The sequence below is a fragment of the Trichomycterus rosablanca genome, chromosome 1 (assembly GCF_030014385.1).
Source record: "Trichomycterus rosablanca isolate fTriRos1 chromosome 1, fTriRos1.hap1, whole genome shotgun sequence".
Taxonomy (NCBI): Eukaryota; Metazoa; Chordata; class Actinopteri; order Siluriformes; family Trichomycteridae; genus Trichomycterus; species Trichomycterus rosablanca.
Window position 1 is genome coordinate 75,182,729 of NC_085988.1, and position 18,663 is coordinate 75,201,391.

Below are 18,663 nucleotides of genomic sequence, written 5' to 3' on the forward strand. Positions count from 1 at the left end.
CTTGGTGAAAATCAGAAGTCATTGTTCTATTCATCACGGCAAAGCATCCCCACATCATGACACAACCACCACAATGTTTCTTTCTTTTTTTCCCCCAATTTTTCTCCCAGTCTTGTCGTATCTAATTACCCGATTGCATTATGCTAACTCTCTACTGACGCTGATCCCCACTGGTGATTGAGGAGAGTGAGACTGTCACATGCCCCCTCCGACATGTGTGCAGTAGTAGTAGTATGTGACTCAGCTTTGTGTACTGAGAGCCAAACCCTGATTACATTATTCCTCGACTCTGTGCAGGCGGCATCAATCAGCCAGCAGAGGTTGTAATTGCGTCAGTAATGAGGTCCCCTCCGGCTCCCACCCTGTATGAACAACAAGCCAATCGTTGTTCATGTAGCCTCCCAGCCCAGCCGGAGGGCAGAGCTGAGTTTCGAACTGACGAGTTCGAAATTACAGCTCTGGTGTGCTGGCGTATTTTATAGCTGCACCACCTGAGCGGCACCACCATGTTTAACTGTTGGTGTAATGTTATTACTGTGGACTGCTGTGCTGGCATTATGCCAGATGTAAAAGGAACTACGTATTTGAAAAAAATTCCACTTCTGACTCATCAGTCCACAGAGCATTATGCTAAACAGCAGGGGGTAATCGAGACAGGGTGTGTTTAGTCTGCTTGAACCTCTTGAACAGGGTCAGTATTTTGTTCTTATTCACACTGTCTTTGTTGTATGTAAACTTTAGGTTAAAGGCCTGCAACAACTAAGTGTAACAAATATGTACAGACAGAAATCAGGATAAGGTCAATTCTGTTTGTAGCACTGAAGTTCTGATTGCTTGTTAGAGGGTTTTTGTTTGACTAAAATTATCATCATTACCTCAGTCATTGGAGTTACGCTGGAATCTTTGGAAACTGTTGTAGAACGCAGGACACTTTTAATAATCTTGGACAATGCTGCACACCCCCTCCACTCAACAGTGAAGGCACAGAAAATTGTTTTTAGCACCCGGATAAAACAGTTACGCTGTGATAGAGAGCAGCATATGAGGTCTTTTTTACCCTCTGCCATCAGACTCTGCAATGAGTCTCTTCACAGTCGAGGCAGCCAGATCTAATGTTGTTGGACTGATTAGGGCTGTTGTTCCTCGAACGTAAACCACTTATTCACTGAAGTCACCTTATTTTCTCCACCCCAAATTTGCAGTCACATTTTGTTATTGTCATTGTCATCATTATTAATGTTATATTATTGTTATTAATAATCTGGTGATAGTAATGGTAATATTGACGATGATAGTGGTGATGATGGTAGTGGTAATTATAATGGTAATAATAAATGTGTATATTGATACTTCACATTATACGGTTGTTTATTTCATATTTGTATATAGCGGTGCCCCTGTATATCCCTCCATTACTGTTTTCTTTTGAGTCTTTTGCTGTTTTGCTGCTGTAATGAAACAATGTCCCTCGGGATTAATAAAGTTCTATCCATCCATCCATCCAAAGTAACTACGTATTGTTGCACCTCTTTATCGCCTGTCATGACAAAATGATGATGACATGAAAGAGACATTTTTACTGCTATATTTAAACAAACCACTTTTTTAAAACACATTTTATTTACGTTTGTTAGGCTCGCATTACGTTTGTTTTCCCACCTGTTATTTAGCCATGTGTTTTTGTTTTGTTTCCACCTATTTTTGTTTATGTTGATTTTGTTTATTAATTGCACTGGCGCCCTGTTTCACTTGCCTTGTTTCATCATGTACTTAAACCCCTTTCTGTGTGTAGACCAGTGTGAGGTATCAGTGTCTGTTAGGGCTTTTCCAAGTGTGCCTTTATTTCTTGAGAACTTCATGTTTACGATCATAGTTTCTGTACTTTTGACTAGCAGGTTTGCCTTCTTGTTAAGTGAGCTGTTTGTTGATCAGGTGACCTGAATTCCTGTTTGTTGACTACGGTTTTGGACTGTCCCTGACGGTACATTTCCTGGAGTGTTAATAAAATCTACCTGCATTTGCATCCTGTGTCTGTGAGTGTTGTAATATTTGCCAGTGTCTGCATTCCTGTGAGTTCTGCGTCATGAGTCTTTTTTGGCAACAGCACTACATCAGCTATCGGTAAGCATGTCATAATACCACTGATCCTTACTCATAACCAAATAAAAATCTTTTAGGATATGTGATTTTGTCCATGACGACACATTTGGGTAGATTATTATACAGTTTACCCCCAGCTTGTCAAGCATTATGAAGTCAGTAAATGTGATGTGATTATAAAAACCCTACTTAGCTACAGAGAAAGTCATTAAATTACAGTAATTCATATGTTTGTACCCAGTCACCCATAACATTCGTCAATCCAGTAACACTACTCAGCAGTACATAGCTGCATTATAAAAAACATACAGAGTTTATGTATTTCTTACCCTGACTTTGGCTCCACCACCACATCAGGCATTTCTGGTACTTTGGCCTGGCTCTCCGGTGCTGCCTCATGGTCCAGGATGAACACCTCATCCTGACAAATCTCAGTCACAAAGTGCAGATGCTCCTATATAACGACACATACAAACCAAGAGTATTAGAAAGCATGTACAGTAGCAGAGAAAGAAATATGAATTTGATCTTCATTCGAGTCAAATTAATACACAAACACATTCTGTCTATACATACAGTGTATCACAAAAGTGAGTACACCCCTCACATTTCTGCAAATATTTTATTATATCTTTTCATGGGACAACACTATAGAAATAAAACTTGGATATAACTTACAGTAGTCAGTGTACAACTTGTATAGCAGTGTAGATTTACTGTCTTCTGAAAATAACTCAACACACAGCCATTAATGTCTAAATGGCTGGCAACATAAGTGAGTACACCCCACAGTGAACATGTCCAAATTGTGCCCAAAGTGTCAATATTTTGTGTGACCACCATTATTATCCAGCACTGCCTTAACCCTCCTGGGCATGGAATTCACCAGAGCTGCACAGGTTGCTACTGGAATCCTCTTCCACTCCTCCATGATGACATCACGGAGCTGGTGGATGTTAGACACCTTGAACTCCTCCACCTTCCACTTGAGGATGTGCCACAGGTGCTCAATTGGGTTTAGTCCATCACCTTTACCTTCAGCTTCCTCAGCAAGGCAGTTGTCATCTTGGAGGTTGTGTTTGGGGTCGTTATCCTGTTGGAAAACTGCCATGAGGCCCAGTTTTCGAAGGGAGGGGATCATGCTCTGTTTCAGAATGTCACAGTACATGTTGGAATTCATGTTTCCCTCAATGAACTGCAGCTCCCCAGTGCCAGCAACACTCATGCAGCCCAAGACCATGATGCTACCACCACCATGCTTGACTGTAGGCAAGATACAGTTGTCTTGGTACTTCTCACCAGGGCGCCGCCACACATGCTGGACACCATCTGAGCCAAACAAGTTTATCTTGGTCTCGTCAGACCACAGGGCATTCCAGTAATCCATGTTCTTGGACTGATTGTCCTCAGCAAACTGTTTGCGGGCTTTCTTGTGCGTCAGCTTCCTTCTGGGATGACGACCATGCAGACCGAGTTGATGCAGTGTGCGGCGTATGGTCTGAGCACTGACAGGCTGACCTCCCACGTCTTCAACCTCTGCAGCAATGCTGGCAGCACTCATGTGTCTATTTTTTAAAGCCAACCTCTGGATATGACGCCGAACACGTGGACTCAACTTCTTTGGTCGACCCTGGCGAAGCCTGTTCCGAGTGGAACCTGTCCTGGAAAACCGCTGTATGACCTTGGCCACCATGCTGTAGCTCAGTTTCAGGGTGTTAGCAATCTTCTTATAGCCCAGGCCATCTTTGTGGAGAGCAACAATTCTATTTCTCACATCCTCAGACAGTTCTTTGCCATGAGGTGCCATGTTGAATATCCAGTGGCCAGTATGAGAGAATTGTACCCAAAACACCAAATTTAACAGCCCTGCTCCCCATTTACACCTGGGACCTTGACACATGACACCAGGGAGGGACAACGACACATTTGGGTACAATTTGGACATGTTCACTGTGGGGTGTACTCACTTATGTTGCCAGCTATTTAGACATTAATGGCTGTGTGTTGAGTTATTTTCAGAAGACAGTAAATCTACACTGCTATACAAGCTGTACACTGACTACTCTAAGTTATATCCAAGTTTCATGTCTATAGTGTTGTCCCATGAAAAGATATAATGAAATATTTGCAGAAATGTGAGGGGTGTACTCACTTTTGTGATACACTGTATGTATTCATTATTTAACATTAGAGATGTAAACCTCTGTGCTGATGACTCCAGATTGTCAGGTGTACTAACACAAATTGTGCAAAAAGTTAAAAGAGGCTAAATACTTCTTGAATCCACTGTATCCACCGAGCACCAACAACTGCACTAAAAGATGTATTCAGTTAAAAAGCCACAAAAAGGGGACAATCACAAATAACTGTCTTTAGTTTTTTACTCTTTACATATGTTTCCATTATTTTGACCACTTTATTGCCCCCTTTTTGTTAGTGGCTTTTAGCCACAGTATTGTTCTACCTTGGCTAAATATCATGCACTTGGATTCCTACAAGAGCGGAGCTTCACCTTGTGCTTCACTTGCAAGGCGAGACCCACTCCCTTACAACCTGATCTATAGAAGGACTCTCGCCTGAAGCGAATTAACACCATGTTGGGAGTCGGGTCCTTCTGCATTGCCATTTTTATAGAGGGCACAGAGGCGCAGATGATTGATGTGTCGGTTTCGTTTTATTGACAGTCATCTGCACCTCTGTGCCCTCTATAAAAATGTCAATGCAGAAGGACCCGATTCCCAACATGGCTCTTTGCTAACTCAATCAGCAGCTGCTATATTACAATTATACAGCAGCCAACAAGATATTTACTACTTGCTTTGGTCAGAGGTACAAATTAATATTTGTATGTAATGTAATGATTAATTGAATCTAATATACTTTCATTTTAGCAGCACTTTAATTTTAAGGCCAACAAAAAAATGCATCTAAGACCTACCTGAGCTTTGTCAATACGGTAAAACCGGTCAGCTGATGTGGCTAAAACAGAAAACATAAATCAGAAAGTTCATTGAGTAAATTATAACCATATCATATAATAATCAATTAATCATATTTTATAATAATGAATAAAATCATCATGAAGAGTAGAATCAGACGAAGGCGACCATGGCAGCTGGTGAATGGAGAAAAATTCCATTTGCAAAACTACAACAATTAGGGTTTTCAAACCATTAAAATGAACTACACTCGCCTCTATCCCATTTTTTTTGTGTTGTAGGCATCAAATTCTAAATGTCTTTATTATACAATACGCCCCACCTTTCTAAAAATGGTATATATGAAAATATATATACAGTATATAGCATAATACAGTAAGCTATGACTCACAGTCTAAGAAACTCCAGTTAGTGGAGAGTCTATGTGCAGAAGCAGGCCGAGTTAAACCTCCACACTCATCCTGAAAAACAGAAAAACTTTGTTGTATTATATACAAATTTGACAGTCAAGCCGAAATGTCTGCACACCCCTTTCACCTTCTCTACGTTTTATTACATTAGACTCATTCTACAGTATAATAGATGAAGTTTTTTTTTTTGTCACAAAATTCTACACAAAATAACACACAATGACAAAGTGAAAGCAGGTTTTTAGACATTTGTGCTAATTTATAAAAAATCTAAATGCAAAATATTGTATGTACACAGGGGCGGCTCGTTCCTTAGGGCGATCGGGCGACGCACCACCAAAGGACGAAAGGGAAGAAATTTTTCTATCACAGCTGTGACTGTTCTGGAGTCTGTCTTGCCTTTGAATATCGTAGTCCAATCAGCGTCGAGTTGTGTTCCGTACAGTACCGCCCCTTTTGGGGCGATTTCAGTCTGACTGAAAATCGCCCCCCGGATTGCTCTCATAGATTCTCATGTTAAGGCACTTTTTTCCGAACTGCAGGCGCTGCAATACAATCTGAATGGGTTCCGGGAGTCACCATGACTACCATTACCTCAGTTCGAAGCAACTCCATCGTGTAATCAGGATAAATTAGCAGCTAAAGAATTAGGGACACCCAGACCAAATTTAAACATCAAGCATCTACAAAGGGGGGGGGGGGGGGGGAATCATATAAGTTACAAGTAAATTACAAGTAAGTAATGTAATTTTTAAATAGTGAATTGTGATTGCACTTATTGTATCTCCCTAATTGTTTAATTGTACTTCATTATTCATTGCACATCAGCCCCGATGCCGATCTTTATTCTGGATCTGCTGCACCTAAAATAAAATGCTATCTGATGAAGACTGAATGAAATTGTTAGTGTGAAGGCTTTACTTCATTTTATGATTAATGGTAAAGCTGGTCTCTCTCCATGTTCAAAGTTATTTGTGAGGGCAAACTGACAGATGACTTAAGATGGTTATTATTTAAGCTTTAATTTACCCATTGAATGGGTCACCTTGGCCATCATAGCAACAATTGCCCCCCCTGAGAGATTTGGCAGGAGCCGCCACTGTATGTACACAAGTGTGCACACCCTTTGATATGACACCCAAAACTGAGCTGAGGTGCATTTTGCTTTCACTGATACTGCTTGAGATGTTTCTACAATTTAATTGGAGTCCACCTGTGGTAAATTCAATTGATTTGACATGATTGGGGATTGCCAACACCTGCTTATATAAGGTTCCACAGTTGACAAAGCATATCAGAGCAAACTCCACGCCATGGGGTCAAAGGAATTACCTGCAGACCTCAGAAACAGAACTGTGTCAAGGCATAGATCTGGAGAAGAAGAAGCTTTACAGGTCTCAAAGAGCACAGTGGCCACCATCATGCGTAAACATAAGAAGTTTGGAACCACCAAAAATCTTTCTAGACCTGGCCGCCCAGCCAATCTGAGCGATCAGGGAAGACGGGCCTTGGCGAGGGAGGTGAGCAGGAACCCAAGGGTCACTCTGACAGAGCTCCAGCGTATCCTTGTGGAGATGAGAGAACCTAGCAGAAGATCAACCATACAGGCGGCACTGAGAGGCAAAAATAGAACCTAATCTGGCTATGTCTGAGCAAAAGTGATGCCCGAGGCCCCTGATGGATTTGCATTGTTTCTGGGGTGTGTTACTGCATTGCACCCAGTGATTCCAGGGAAACAGGACCCACCGTAACCCTGACTGTGATAAAGCATTGGAAAACATGAAAATGAAAATGAAGAAAAGAAAAAATAAACAGTAACAGATATGGCTGTTACAGCTGGTGATTACAAATAAAGGGTTACTTTTTCCACAAGGGAAACATGGGTGTTAGATAGCTTTGTTTCTCAAGAATGACTTTTCACAGCACTGTTTACATGCATAAATATCACATTTATAATTTATCAACCCTCTTGAGTCATGTCCAATTCCCTGATTCTAATCATTTTTCGTCCAGGTGCCTCGACCAGCCAGCAGTGGCCGCAGTTGCAGATCCCAGTGGTGGTGGGCTAGCAAATTCGATTGCTACACCACTCAAGGGCCAAAAAAGATAATTTCATAAACAGGTCCAATATTTCATAGCAGCTTACACAGTCTAAATATGACACATAGATGACAATATTTTAGAATGGCGGTTGGCCTTGTCATTACACCACAACTGTGACAATGCAATGTGGTTCTCAGTTTACATGCAGATGTTAAAATTAAAACTGAAACAGGAAGTGGTTTGGTTTGAAATTGTGCTTATGCTACTTATGCTACTGTGGCTTATGTGTCACATCTGTGCTAAATTTCAGGTCCTGCATAATTATATCGTTTAGTATATTTTATATTTTATATTTTTCCTTTAATTAGTCACCCATCTGTATATAGGCACTATATGTACAAGTTGTGGATCAAATGCTTCCTTGTTGAGCCCTATATATCTATAGTGTGTAGTGCACTAGGGTCAAGGATTTGAAGACATTTGAAACAGTTTAAAATAGAGGATAAAACAATTTTATATAAAGATTTTAGATAATCATATATAGCTATGATAACAAGTGTGATGGTGGTATTGTATTGGTAAGGACCTGGACAATTTAAATAAATAAATAAAGGAATTTACCTATTTGAATTTAAGTTAACTAATCAAATAATTTGTGTCAATTAATTAATTATTTTTAATTAGCCGATACAATATCTACGGAGCCCCTTAGGGGTCACTAAGGAAAAAAAATATGTGAAGACGAAATCCGTACCCTCGGTTTAGTAAACCGTACGCACGGATTAGTAAACCGTACCCTCAGTTTAGTAAACCGTACCCTCAGTTTAGTAAACCGTACGCACGGATTAGTAAACCGTACCCTCAGTTTAGTAAACCGTACGCACGGATTAGTAAACCGTACCCTCGGTTTAGTAATCCGTACCCTCGGTTTAGTAAACCGTACCCTCGGTTTAGTAATCCGTACCCTCGGTTTAGTAAACCGTACGCACGGATTGTCTGCGCTACAAGTTTTACTGTGCGCCCACACCCCGTTTTACGGTAATACAGTTGCGAAGCATTGAAGAGAATAAAGCATCTTTTTACAGCTGGGGTGATGGGATAGCAAACTTATTAAAAAGTCAAATCAAAATCTTATCAAATGCCACCCCACAATCATAAATAACACGAGTACTTAGCTTGTGATTTGAGACTATTTTACCTTAGGAATTTAGAATAATAGGATTGCAAACCAACGTAAAGTGAAATGTACAGTATAAATGTCTGAGACTCATAAAGTCAGTAAGTAGAAGTAGGAGTATTCTTTAAGAGTCTGATGGGGTGATTTGATAATAATTTGATTTGCATTTCACTTTACGTTGGTTTGCAATCCTATTATTCTAAATTTCTAGGGTAAAATAGTCTCAAAATCACAAGATGAGTACTAGTGTTATTTATTGATTTATTTATTGTTTATTTATTGTTATTGATTTGACTTTTTAATAAGTTTGCTATCCCATCACCCCAGACTAATACAGTAAAGATGTATGAAATGTATTCCATTAATAAAAGAGTTAATGCTCTTAAAGAAAAAAGTGGAGTACTTTGATAATAATTTGATTTGCTTATTTTAGACCTTTCAAATTGGTCTGTAAGAATTCCACTTGTTTTAATGGAATTTTAAAATTATACATTTGCATAATTTTACCATGTTATGTGCTTTTGTTGTGCCTATATATATATATATATATATATATATATATATATATATATATATATATATATATATATATATATAGTTGCGAAGCATTGAAGAGGATAAAGCATCTTTTTGCAGCTTAATATACTATATATTACATATAACAAACACACACACACACACATATATATATATATATATGTGTGTGTTTATTATATCTAATATATAGTATATTAAGCTGCAAAAAGATGCTTTATCCTCTTCAATGCTTCGCAACTATATATATATATATATATATAGGCAACAAAAGCACATAACATGGTAAAATTATGCAAATGTATAATTTTAAAATTCCATTAAAACAAGTGGAATTCTTACAGACCAATTTGAAAGGTCTAAAATAAGCAAATCAAATTATTATCAAAGTACTCCACTTTTTTCTTTAAGAGCATTAACTCTTTTATTAATGGAATACATTTCATACATCTTTACTGTAGTAATCTGGGGTGATGGGATAGCAAACTTATTAAAAAGTCAAATCAATAACAATAAATAAACAATAAATAAATCAATAAATAACACTAGTACTCATCTTGTGATTTTGAGACTATTTTACCCTAGAAATTTAGAATAATAGGATTGCAAACCAACGTAAAGTGAAATGCAAATCAAATTATTATCAAATCACCCCATCAGACTCTTAAAGAATACTCCTACTTCTACTTACTGACTTTATGAGTCTCAGACATTTATACTGTACATTTCACTTTACGTTGGTTTGCAATCCTATTATTCTAAATTCCTAAGGTAAAATAGTCTCAAATCACAAGCTAAGTACTCGTGTTATTTATGATTGTGGGGTGGCATTTGATAAGATTTTGATTTGACTTTTTAATAAGTTTGCTATCCCATCACCCCAGCTGTAAAAAGATGCTTTATTCTCTTCAATGCTTCGCAACTGTATTACCGTAAAACGGGGTGTGGGCGCACAGTAAAACTTGTAGCGCAGACAATCCGTGCGTACGGTTTACTAAACTGAGGGTACGGTTTACTAAACTGAGGGTACGGATTACTAAACCGAGGGTACGGATTACTAAACCGTGCGTACGGATTACTAAACTGAGGGTACGGTTTACTAAACTGAGGGTACGGTTTACTAAACTGAGGGTACGGATTACTAAACCGAGGGTACGGTTTACTAAACTGAGGGTACGGTTTACTAATCCGTGCGTACGGTTTACTAAACTGAGGGTACGGTTTACTAAACTGAGGGTACGGTTTACTAATCCGTGCGTACGGTTTACTAAACTGAGGGTACGGATTACTAAACCGAGGGTACGGTTTACTAAACTGAGGGTACGGTTTACTAATCCGTGCGTACGGTTTACTAAACTGAGGGTACGGTTTACTAAACTGAGGGTACGGTTTACTAATCCGTGCGTACGGTTTACTAAACTGAGGGTACGGATTACTAAACCGAGGGTACGGATTTCGTCTTCACATATTTTTTTTTTCTTAGTGACCCCTAAGGTACGGAGCCCCTTAGGGGTCACTAAGGAAAAAAGTAAACCGTACCCTCAGTTTAGTAAACCGTACGCACGGATTAGTAAACCGTACCCTCAGTTTAGTAAACCGTACGCACGGATTAGTAAACCGTACCCTCAGTTTAGTAAACCGTACGCACGGATTAGTAAACCGTACCCTCAGTTTAGTAAACCGTACGCACGGATTAGTAAACCGTACCCTCGGTTTAGTAAACCGTACGCACGGATTGTCTGCGCTACAAGGTTTACTGTGCGCCCACACCCCGTTTTACGGTAATACAGTTGCGAAGCATTGAAGAGAATAAAGCATCTTTTTACAGCTGGGGTGATGGGATAGCAAACTTATTAAAAAGTCAAATCAAAATCTTATCAAATGCCACCCCACAATCATAAATAACACGAGTACTCATCTTGTGATTTGAGACTATTTTACCTTAGGAATTTAGAATAATAGGATTGCAAACCAACGTAAAGTGAAATGTACAGTATAAATGTCTGAGACTCATAAAGTCAGTAAGTAGAAGTAGAAGTATTCTTTAAGAGTCTGATGGGGCGATTTGATAATAATTTGATTTGCATTTTACTTTACGTTGGTTTGCAATCCTATTATTCTAAATTCCTAGGGTAAAATAGTCTCAAAATCACAAGATGAGTACTAGTGTTATTTATTGATTTATTTATTGTTTATTTATTGTTATTGATTTGACTTTTTAATAAGTTTGCTATCCCATCACCCCAGATTACTACAGTAAAGATGTATGAAATGTATTCCATTAATAAAAGAGTTAATGCTCTTAAAGAAAAAAGTGGAGTACTTTGATAATAATTTGATTTGCTTATTTTAGACCTTTCAAATTGGTCTGTAAGAATTCCACTTGTTTTAATGGAATTTTAAAATTATACATTTGCATAATTTTACCATGTTATGTGCTTTTGTTGCCTATATATATATATACAGGGTGGGCCATTTATATGGATACACCTAAATAAAATGGGAATGGTTGGTGATATTAACTTCCTGTTTGTGGCACATTAGTATATGGGAGGGGGAAAACTTTTCAAGATGGGTGGTGACCATGGCGGCCATTTTGAAGTCGGCCATTTTGGATCCAACTTTAGTTTTTTCAATAGGAAGAGGGTCATGTGACACATCAAACTTATTGAGAATTTCACAAGAAAAACAATGATGTGCTTGGTTTTAACGTAACTTTATTCTTTCATGAGTTATTTACAAGTTTATGACCACTTATAAAATGTGTTCAAAGTGCTGCCCATTGTGTTGGATTGTCAATGCAACCCTCTTCTCCCACTCTTCACACACTGATAGCAACACCGCAGAAGAAATGCTAGCACAGGCTTCCAGTATCCGTAGTTTCAGGTGCTGCACATCTCGTATCTTCACAGCATAGACAATTGCCTTCAGATGACCCCAAAGATAAAAGTCTAAGGGGGTCAGATCGGGAGACCTTGGGGGCCATTCAACTGGCCCACGACGACCAATACACTTTCCAGGAAACTGTTCATCTAGGAATGCTCGGACCTTACACCCATAATGTGGTGGTGCACCATCTTGCTGGAAAAACTCAGGGAACGTGCCAGCTTCAGTGCATAAAGAGGGAAACACATCATCATGTAGCAATTTCAAATATCCAGTGGCCTTGAGGTTTCCATTGATGAAGAATGGCCCCACTATCTTTGTACCCCATATACCACACCATACCATCAATTTTTGTGTTCCAACAGTCTTGGAGGGATCTATCCAATGTGGGTTAGTGTCAGACCAATAGCGGTGGTTTTGTTTGTTAACTTCACCATTCACATAAAAGTTTGCCTCATCACTGAACAAAATGTTCTGTGTAAACTGAGGGTCCTGTTCCAATTTTTGTTTTGCCCATTCTGCAAATTCAGTGCGCCGATCTGGGTCATCCTCATTGAGATGCTGCAGCAGCTGGAGTTTGTAAGGGTGCCATTTGTGAGTAGCTAATATCTGCCGAAGGGATGTTCGACTGATGCCACTCTCCAGTGACATGCGGCGAGTGCTACGCTGTGGGCTCTTGCTGAATGAAGCTAGGACAGCCACTGATGTTTCTTCATTAGTGACAGTTTTCATGCGTCCACATTTTGGCAAATCCAACACTGAACCAGTTTCACGAAACTTGGCAAGCAGTTTGCTAACTGTAGCATGGGAGATGGGTGGTCTCGTACGGTGTCTTGCATTGAAATCTGCTGCAATGACCCGGGTACTGCGTTCACCAGACATCAACACAATTTCTATCCGCTCCTCACGTGTTAACCTCTGCGACATGTCAATGGCTGTAAACAAAGAGAAGCTTGTAAATAACTCATGAAAGAATAAAGTTACGTTAAAACCAAGCACACCATTGTTTTTCTTGTGAAATTCTCAATAAGTTTGATGTGTCACATGACCCTCTTCCCATTGAAAAAACTAAAGTTGGATCCAAAATGGCCGACTTCAAAATGGCCGCCATGGTCACCACCCATCTTGAAAAGTTTTCCCCCTCCCATATACTAATGTGCCACAAACAGGAAGTTAATATCACCAACCATTCCCATTTTATTTAGGTGTATCCATATAAATGGCCCACCCTGTATATATATATATATATATATATATATATATAGTTGCGAAGCATTGAAGAGGATAAAGCATATTTTTGCAGCTTAACATACTATATATTAGATATAACAAACACACACACACACACACACACACACATATATATATATATATATATATATATATATATGTGTGTGTGTGTGTGTGTGTGTTTATTATATCTAATATATTAAGCTGCAAAAAGATGCTTTATCCTCTTCAATGCTTCGCAACTGTATTACCGTAAAACGGGTTTTAGGCGCACAGTAAAACTTGTAGCGCAGTTAGCGTGACCGCGGACGGACTTTAAACTAAGAGTACAGTTTACAAATCCGTGCGTACGGTTTACTAAACCGAGGGTACGGATTACTAAACCGAGGGTACGGTTTACTAAACTGAGGGTACGGTTTACTAATCCGTGCGTACGGTTTACTAAACTGAGGGTACGGTTTACTAATCCGTGCGTACGGTTTACTAAACTGAGGGTACGGTTTACTAATCCGTGCGTACGGTTTACTAAACTGAGGGTACGGTTTACTAATCCGTGCGTACGGTTTACTAATCCGTGCGTACGGTTTACTAAACTGAGGGTACGGATTTTGTCTTCATATATATTTTTTTCCTTAGTGACCCCTAAGGGGCTCCGTACTAAGGGGCTCCGTACATATCAGCAAAAAAAAAAAAAAAAAAAAAGATTTAAGCACACTTACCTGATAATGCACTCTGTGACCAGCAGAGGGAGCCTGATGCAAATCCTATTAACACAGCATGATACAACACATTAACGTTTTAAGCATTTAGCAGACGCCTTTATACAAAGCGACTTACATTTGAGACAGTATACATCGCGAGCAATTGAGGGTTAAGGGCCTTGCTCAAGGGCCCAACAGTGGCAAGCTGGCTGATGCAGGGCCTAGAACCAGCAACCTTCTGATTACTAGTCCTGTACCTTAACCACTATGCTACAATTGCCCTACGTCAGCAGTTCAATGTTTAGCCAGTTTAACCCAGTCTATTGAATAACGTGAACAATATGTATAACACAGTTTGGTGTAGGTGGGCGGCACAGTGGCTTGGTGGGTAGCACTGTTGCCTCACAGCCAGAAGGTCCTGGGTTCGATCCCCAGGCGGGGCGGTCCTGGTCCTTTCTGTGCGGAGTTTGCATGTTCTTCCCGTGTCTGCGTGGGTTTCCTCCGGAAGCTCCGGTTTCCTCCCACAGTCCAAAGACATGCAGTCAGGTTAATTAAAGACACTAAATTGCCCTATAGGTGAATGGGTGTGTGTATGTGTGTCTGCCCTGCAATGGACTGGTGCCCCATCCAGGGTGTTACTGTGTGCCTTGCGCCCATTGAAAAGCTGGGATAGGCTCCAGCACCCGAATATAACTGGACAAGTGGTTAAGACAATGAGTGAGAGAGTGAGTTTGTTGTAGGTTTCGTGGAAGCTAGAAAATAATAAAACTAAAAACATTCAGATGCTGGATTGGTACATTCGTAGATTTTATGAATTGTAATGATACATATAACAACAGAAAATATGGGGGGAAAAAATTTAATTTTCCAATAAGATGAATAACAGTTATTAGCAATGTTATAGAAATATTTAATAGTGGTTAAACAAATCTGTCTGTTCTGATGGAAGTGAATTACTCCAGGTCCTGATGCAACAACTTACCATGCAATAATTCTGAGAGGTGTGGGAAGAAGTGTCTGACAACAAGCTGTGCAGATGAGTCTATTATTATTATTATTATTATTACTACTACTACTACTTCTACTACTTCTATTTTTTTTCCTTCGGCTGATCCCATATTAAAGGGTCACCAAAGCGAGTCATTACAGTCTGCGTACCTAATTTGGCAGTTTTTATATCGAATGCCCTTGCAACCCTCCTGATTTTTATCCAGGTTTGGGACCAGCACTCAGAGCACTCTGACAAAAGTCCAATAAACAACCCCACCCCTCATCACCCAAGTCCCCTAATAATAATAATAATAATAATAATAACTACCAGGATCCTGGACTTGTGCAGCAAACACAATTTGAGGTGCCATAATGCCTACAGTACTGCATGAGAATTGATGGCTTAGAGTAAGCAGATGCTAGCCAGCTGATAAATACCCAAAGGGGTACTGCTGATTATTAAGAGGTACCACATTAATGCAGGACAACCAATAAAAGGTTAAAAAACATATATTGAATCAGCCATTTATTGATCTGTGACACACTCCATTCCAACAGTTTCTGTATTTCTAAAAAAGGTCCCTATAGTAAAATGTGTCTAAAATATATGATCTCCATTTGTTTATTGATTAAGCTCTATTTTATTCTGGCAGGGTTTTACAGACACAACGATTATCACGTAACTCTGATCAGAGTTTAGTGCTGTAGATGTAGTGCTGTCTGGCTAATTTACAGCCATTTTATCACCACACTGAGTATCTTTAGTCCAGTCAGTTTGATGAGCCAGCAGACTTGGGTAATTACTGCATGTCTGGTGAGACCGGCTCATTAAAAAAGTGATTTAACGTGCCGCTGAGGATGTGTTGCACTAATGTTTATTAGCACTAAGTGTCAGCATTACTGAATAAGGAAACATTAACACACAAAGACTCACTCACCTCCTGTAGTCTGTCAATGTAGAGGCGACATGTTTCGAGGTCACAGTCTCCTCTCACCACCACAATGCCAACAGGGGCCGCTGCACACACACAAACAATAAAACACACATAAACTCAAAAACATCTGGTATGTACATAAATGAATTATTTTATAATTAACACCTACCATACATATACATTTATGGGTATAGAATTGCTGAGTGTAGCTCATCTGGTGCCCTGTACACCATTTATCAACTAAAATGTTGAATAGATGATGATGATGGGGTTGTAGACTATTCATATATACATGTTTGAGATGTAAAATAAAAATGATAATGTTTTAATATACAGTGTATCACAAAAGTGAGTACACCCCTCACATTTCTGCAAATATTTCATTATATCTTTTCATGGGACAACACTATAGACATGAAACTTGGATATAACTTAGAGTAGTCAGTGTACAACTTGTATAGCAGTGTAGATTTACTGTCTTCTGAAAATAACTCAACACACAGCCAATAATGTCTAAATAGCTGGCAACATAAGTGAGTACACCCCACAGTGAACATGTCCAAATTGTGCCCAAATGTGTCGTTGTCCCTCCCTGGTGTCATGTGTCAAGGTCCCAGGTGTAAATGGGGAGCAGCGCTGTTAAATTTGGTGTTTTGGATACAATTCTCTCATACTGGCCACTGGATATTCAACATGGCACCTCATGGCAAAGAACTCTCTGAGGATGTGAGAAATAGAATTGTTGCTCTCCACAAAGATGGCCTGGGCTATAAGAAGATTGCTAACACCCTGAAACTGAGCTACAGCATGGTGGCCAAGGTCATACAGCGGTTTTCCAGGACAGGTTCCACTCGGAACAGGCTTCGCCAGGGTCGACCAAAGAAGTTGAGTCCACGTGTTCGGCGTCATATCCAGAGGTTGGCTTTAAAAAATAGACACATGAGTGCTGCCAGCATTGCTGCAGAGGTTGAAGACGTGGGAGGTCAGCCTGTCAGTGCTCAGACCATACGCCGCACACTGCATCAACTCGGTCTGCATGGTCGTCATCCCAGAAGGAAGCTGACGCACAAGAAAGCCAGCAAACAGTTTGCTGAAAACAAGCAGTCCAAGAACATGGATTACTGGAATGCCCTGTGGTCTGATGAGACCAAGATAAACTTGTTTGGCTCAGATGGTGTCCAGCATGTGTGGCGGCGCCCTGGTGAGAAGTACCAAGACAACTGTATCTTGCCTACAGTCAAGCATGGTGGTGGTAGCATCATGGTCTTGGGCTGCATGAGTGTTGCTGGCACTGGGGAGCTGCAGTTCATTGAGGGAAACATGAATTCCAACATGTACTGTGACATTCTGAAACAGAGCATGATCCCCTCCCTTCGAAAACTGGGCCTCATGGCAGTTTTCCAACAGGATAACGACCCCAAACACAACCTCCAAGATGACAACTGCCTTGCTGAGGAAGCTGAAGGTAAAGGTGATGGACTAAACCCAATTGAGCACCTGTGGCGCATCCTCAAGTGGAAGGTGGAGGAGTTCAAGGTGTCTAACATCCACCAGCTCCGTGATGTCATCATGGAGGAGTGGAAGAGGATTCCAGTAGCAACCTGTGCAGCTCTGGTGAATTCCATGCCCAGGAGGGTTAAGGCAGTGCTGGATAATAATGGTGGTCACACAAAATATTGACACATTTGGGCACAATTTGGACATGTTCACTGTGGGGTGTACTCACTTATGTTGCCAGCTATTTAGACATAAATGGCTGTGTGTTGAGTTATTTTCAGAAGACAGTAAATCTACACTGCTATACAAGTTGTACACTGACTACTCTAAGTTATATCCAAGTTTTTTTTCTATAGTGTTGTCCCATGAAAAGATATAATAAAATATTTGCAGAAATGTGAGGGGTGTACTCACTTTTGTGATACACTGTATATATATATATATATATACTTTCTTTACACGTGTACAGCCCTCCTCTTCTCGTCCGCGCTTCCTGCACGGGTGTCTGTTCTGCCAATTAGGGTCCTTACACAGCATATGAAGACCCACCCACCCACATATAGTCCAGTCCCCACCCTGCAGATACGGTGGCCAGTTAGTATCTGCTGCAGGCACTGCCAATTCTGCCCGCCAGATGGTGCCCAGCCAACCGGTGGCAACACCGAGCCTCGAACCCGGGAGTTCAGAAACTCGGTGCTGGTGTACAGACCTCCATATAACTGATTTCGGATTAAATGGACAAAATCTGGAAACCCAAATGTCCGGTCTAATTCTTTAAAATTCCCAGGACTAGTAGTTCAGTAATTGTCCACTAGCTGGATCACGTCTCTTCATTTACATGAGTGAAAGGCTTCATTTTGTCGGGAGGCTCGCTTTGTTCTCGCCTTTTTCTGTGCTTTATGGTTAATTCTTGCAAGTTTAAGTGTTCAGTTATGCACCAGCACTGCTCCAGTAGCCACCAGCAGTGCTTCAGACCCAGAATAATAGATACTCTGAGTCCCCTGTATACAATCCTAGCAAGAAAACATCTCCACCACACAAGATAAATGGTTATGGTTATGGCTCAAAGTTATGGTTTCCAAGGTAAGTAAATATACTTTAGATGAGTGAAACAGGTAGACAGTCAACTTAGAGGGTACTTGATAACTAGAAAGAAAAGTAAGCCGGACACTGAGCAACACCTCCTACTTCGTATCCTCCATCATGGGTCCACCCCTGAAT

At 40.1% G+C, this 18,663-nt stretch overlaps 1 protein-coding gene across 3 annotated transcripts in view; it reads right to left on the reverse strand.

The window, feature by feature from the left end:
- dgki (diacylglycerol kinase, iota) overlaps positions 1–18,663 on the reverse strand; it is a 143,181-nt gene that overhangs the window by 19,081 nt on the left and 105,437 nt on the right. For all 3 annotated transcript variants that reach the window (XM_062996421.1, XM_062996420.1, XM_062996422.1), the window contains 5 exons: positions 15,949–16,028; positions 14,039–14,083; positions 5,431–5,500; positions 5,039–5,079; positions 2,430–2,554 (listed from right to left, as the gene is read on the reverse strand). In XM_062996421.1, coding sequence (XP_062852491.1) covers positions 2,430–2,554; positions 5,039–5,079; positions 5,431–5,500; positions 14,039–14,083; positions 15,949–16,028 — 361 coding nt within the window. The remainder of the gene's footprint in view (positions 1–2,429; positions 2,555–5,038; positions 5,080–5,430; positions 5,501–14,038; positions 14,084–15,948; positions 16,029–18,663) is intronic.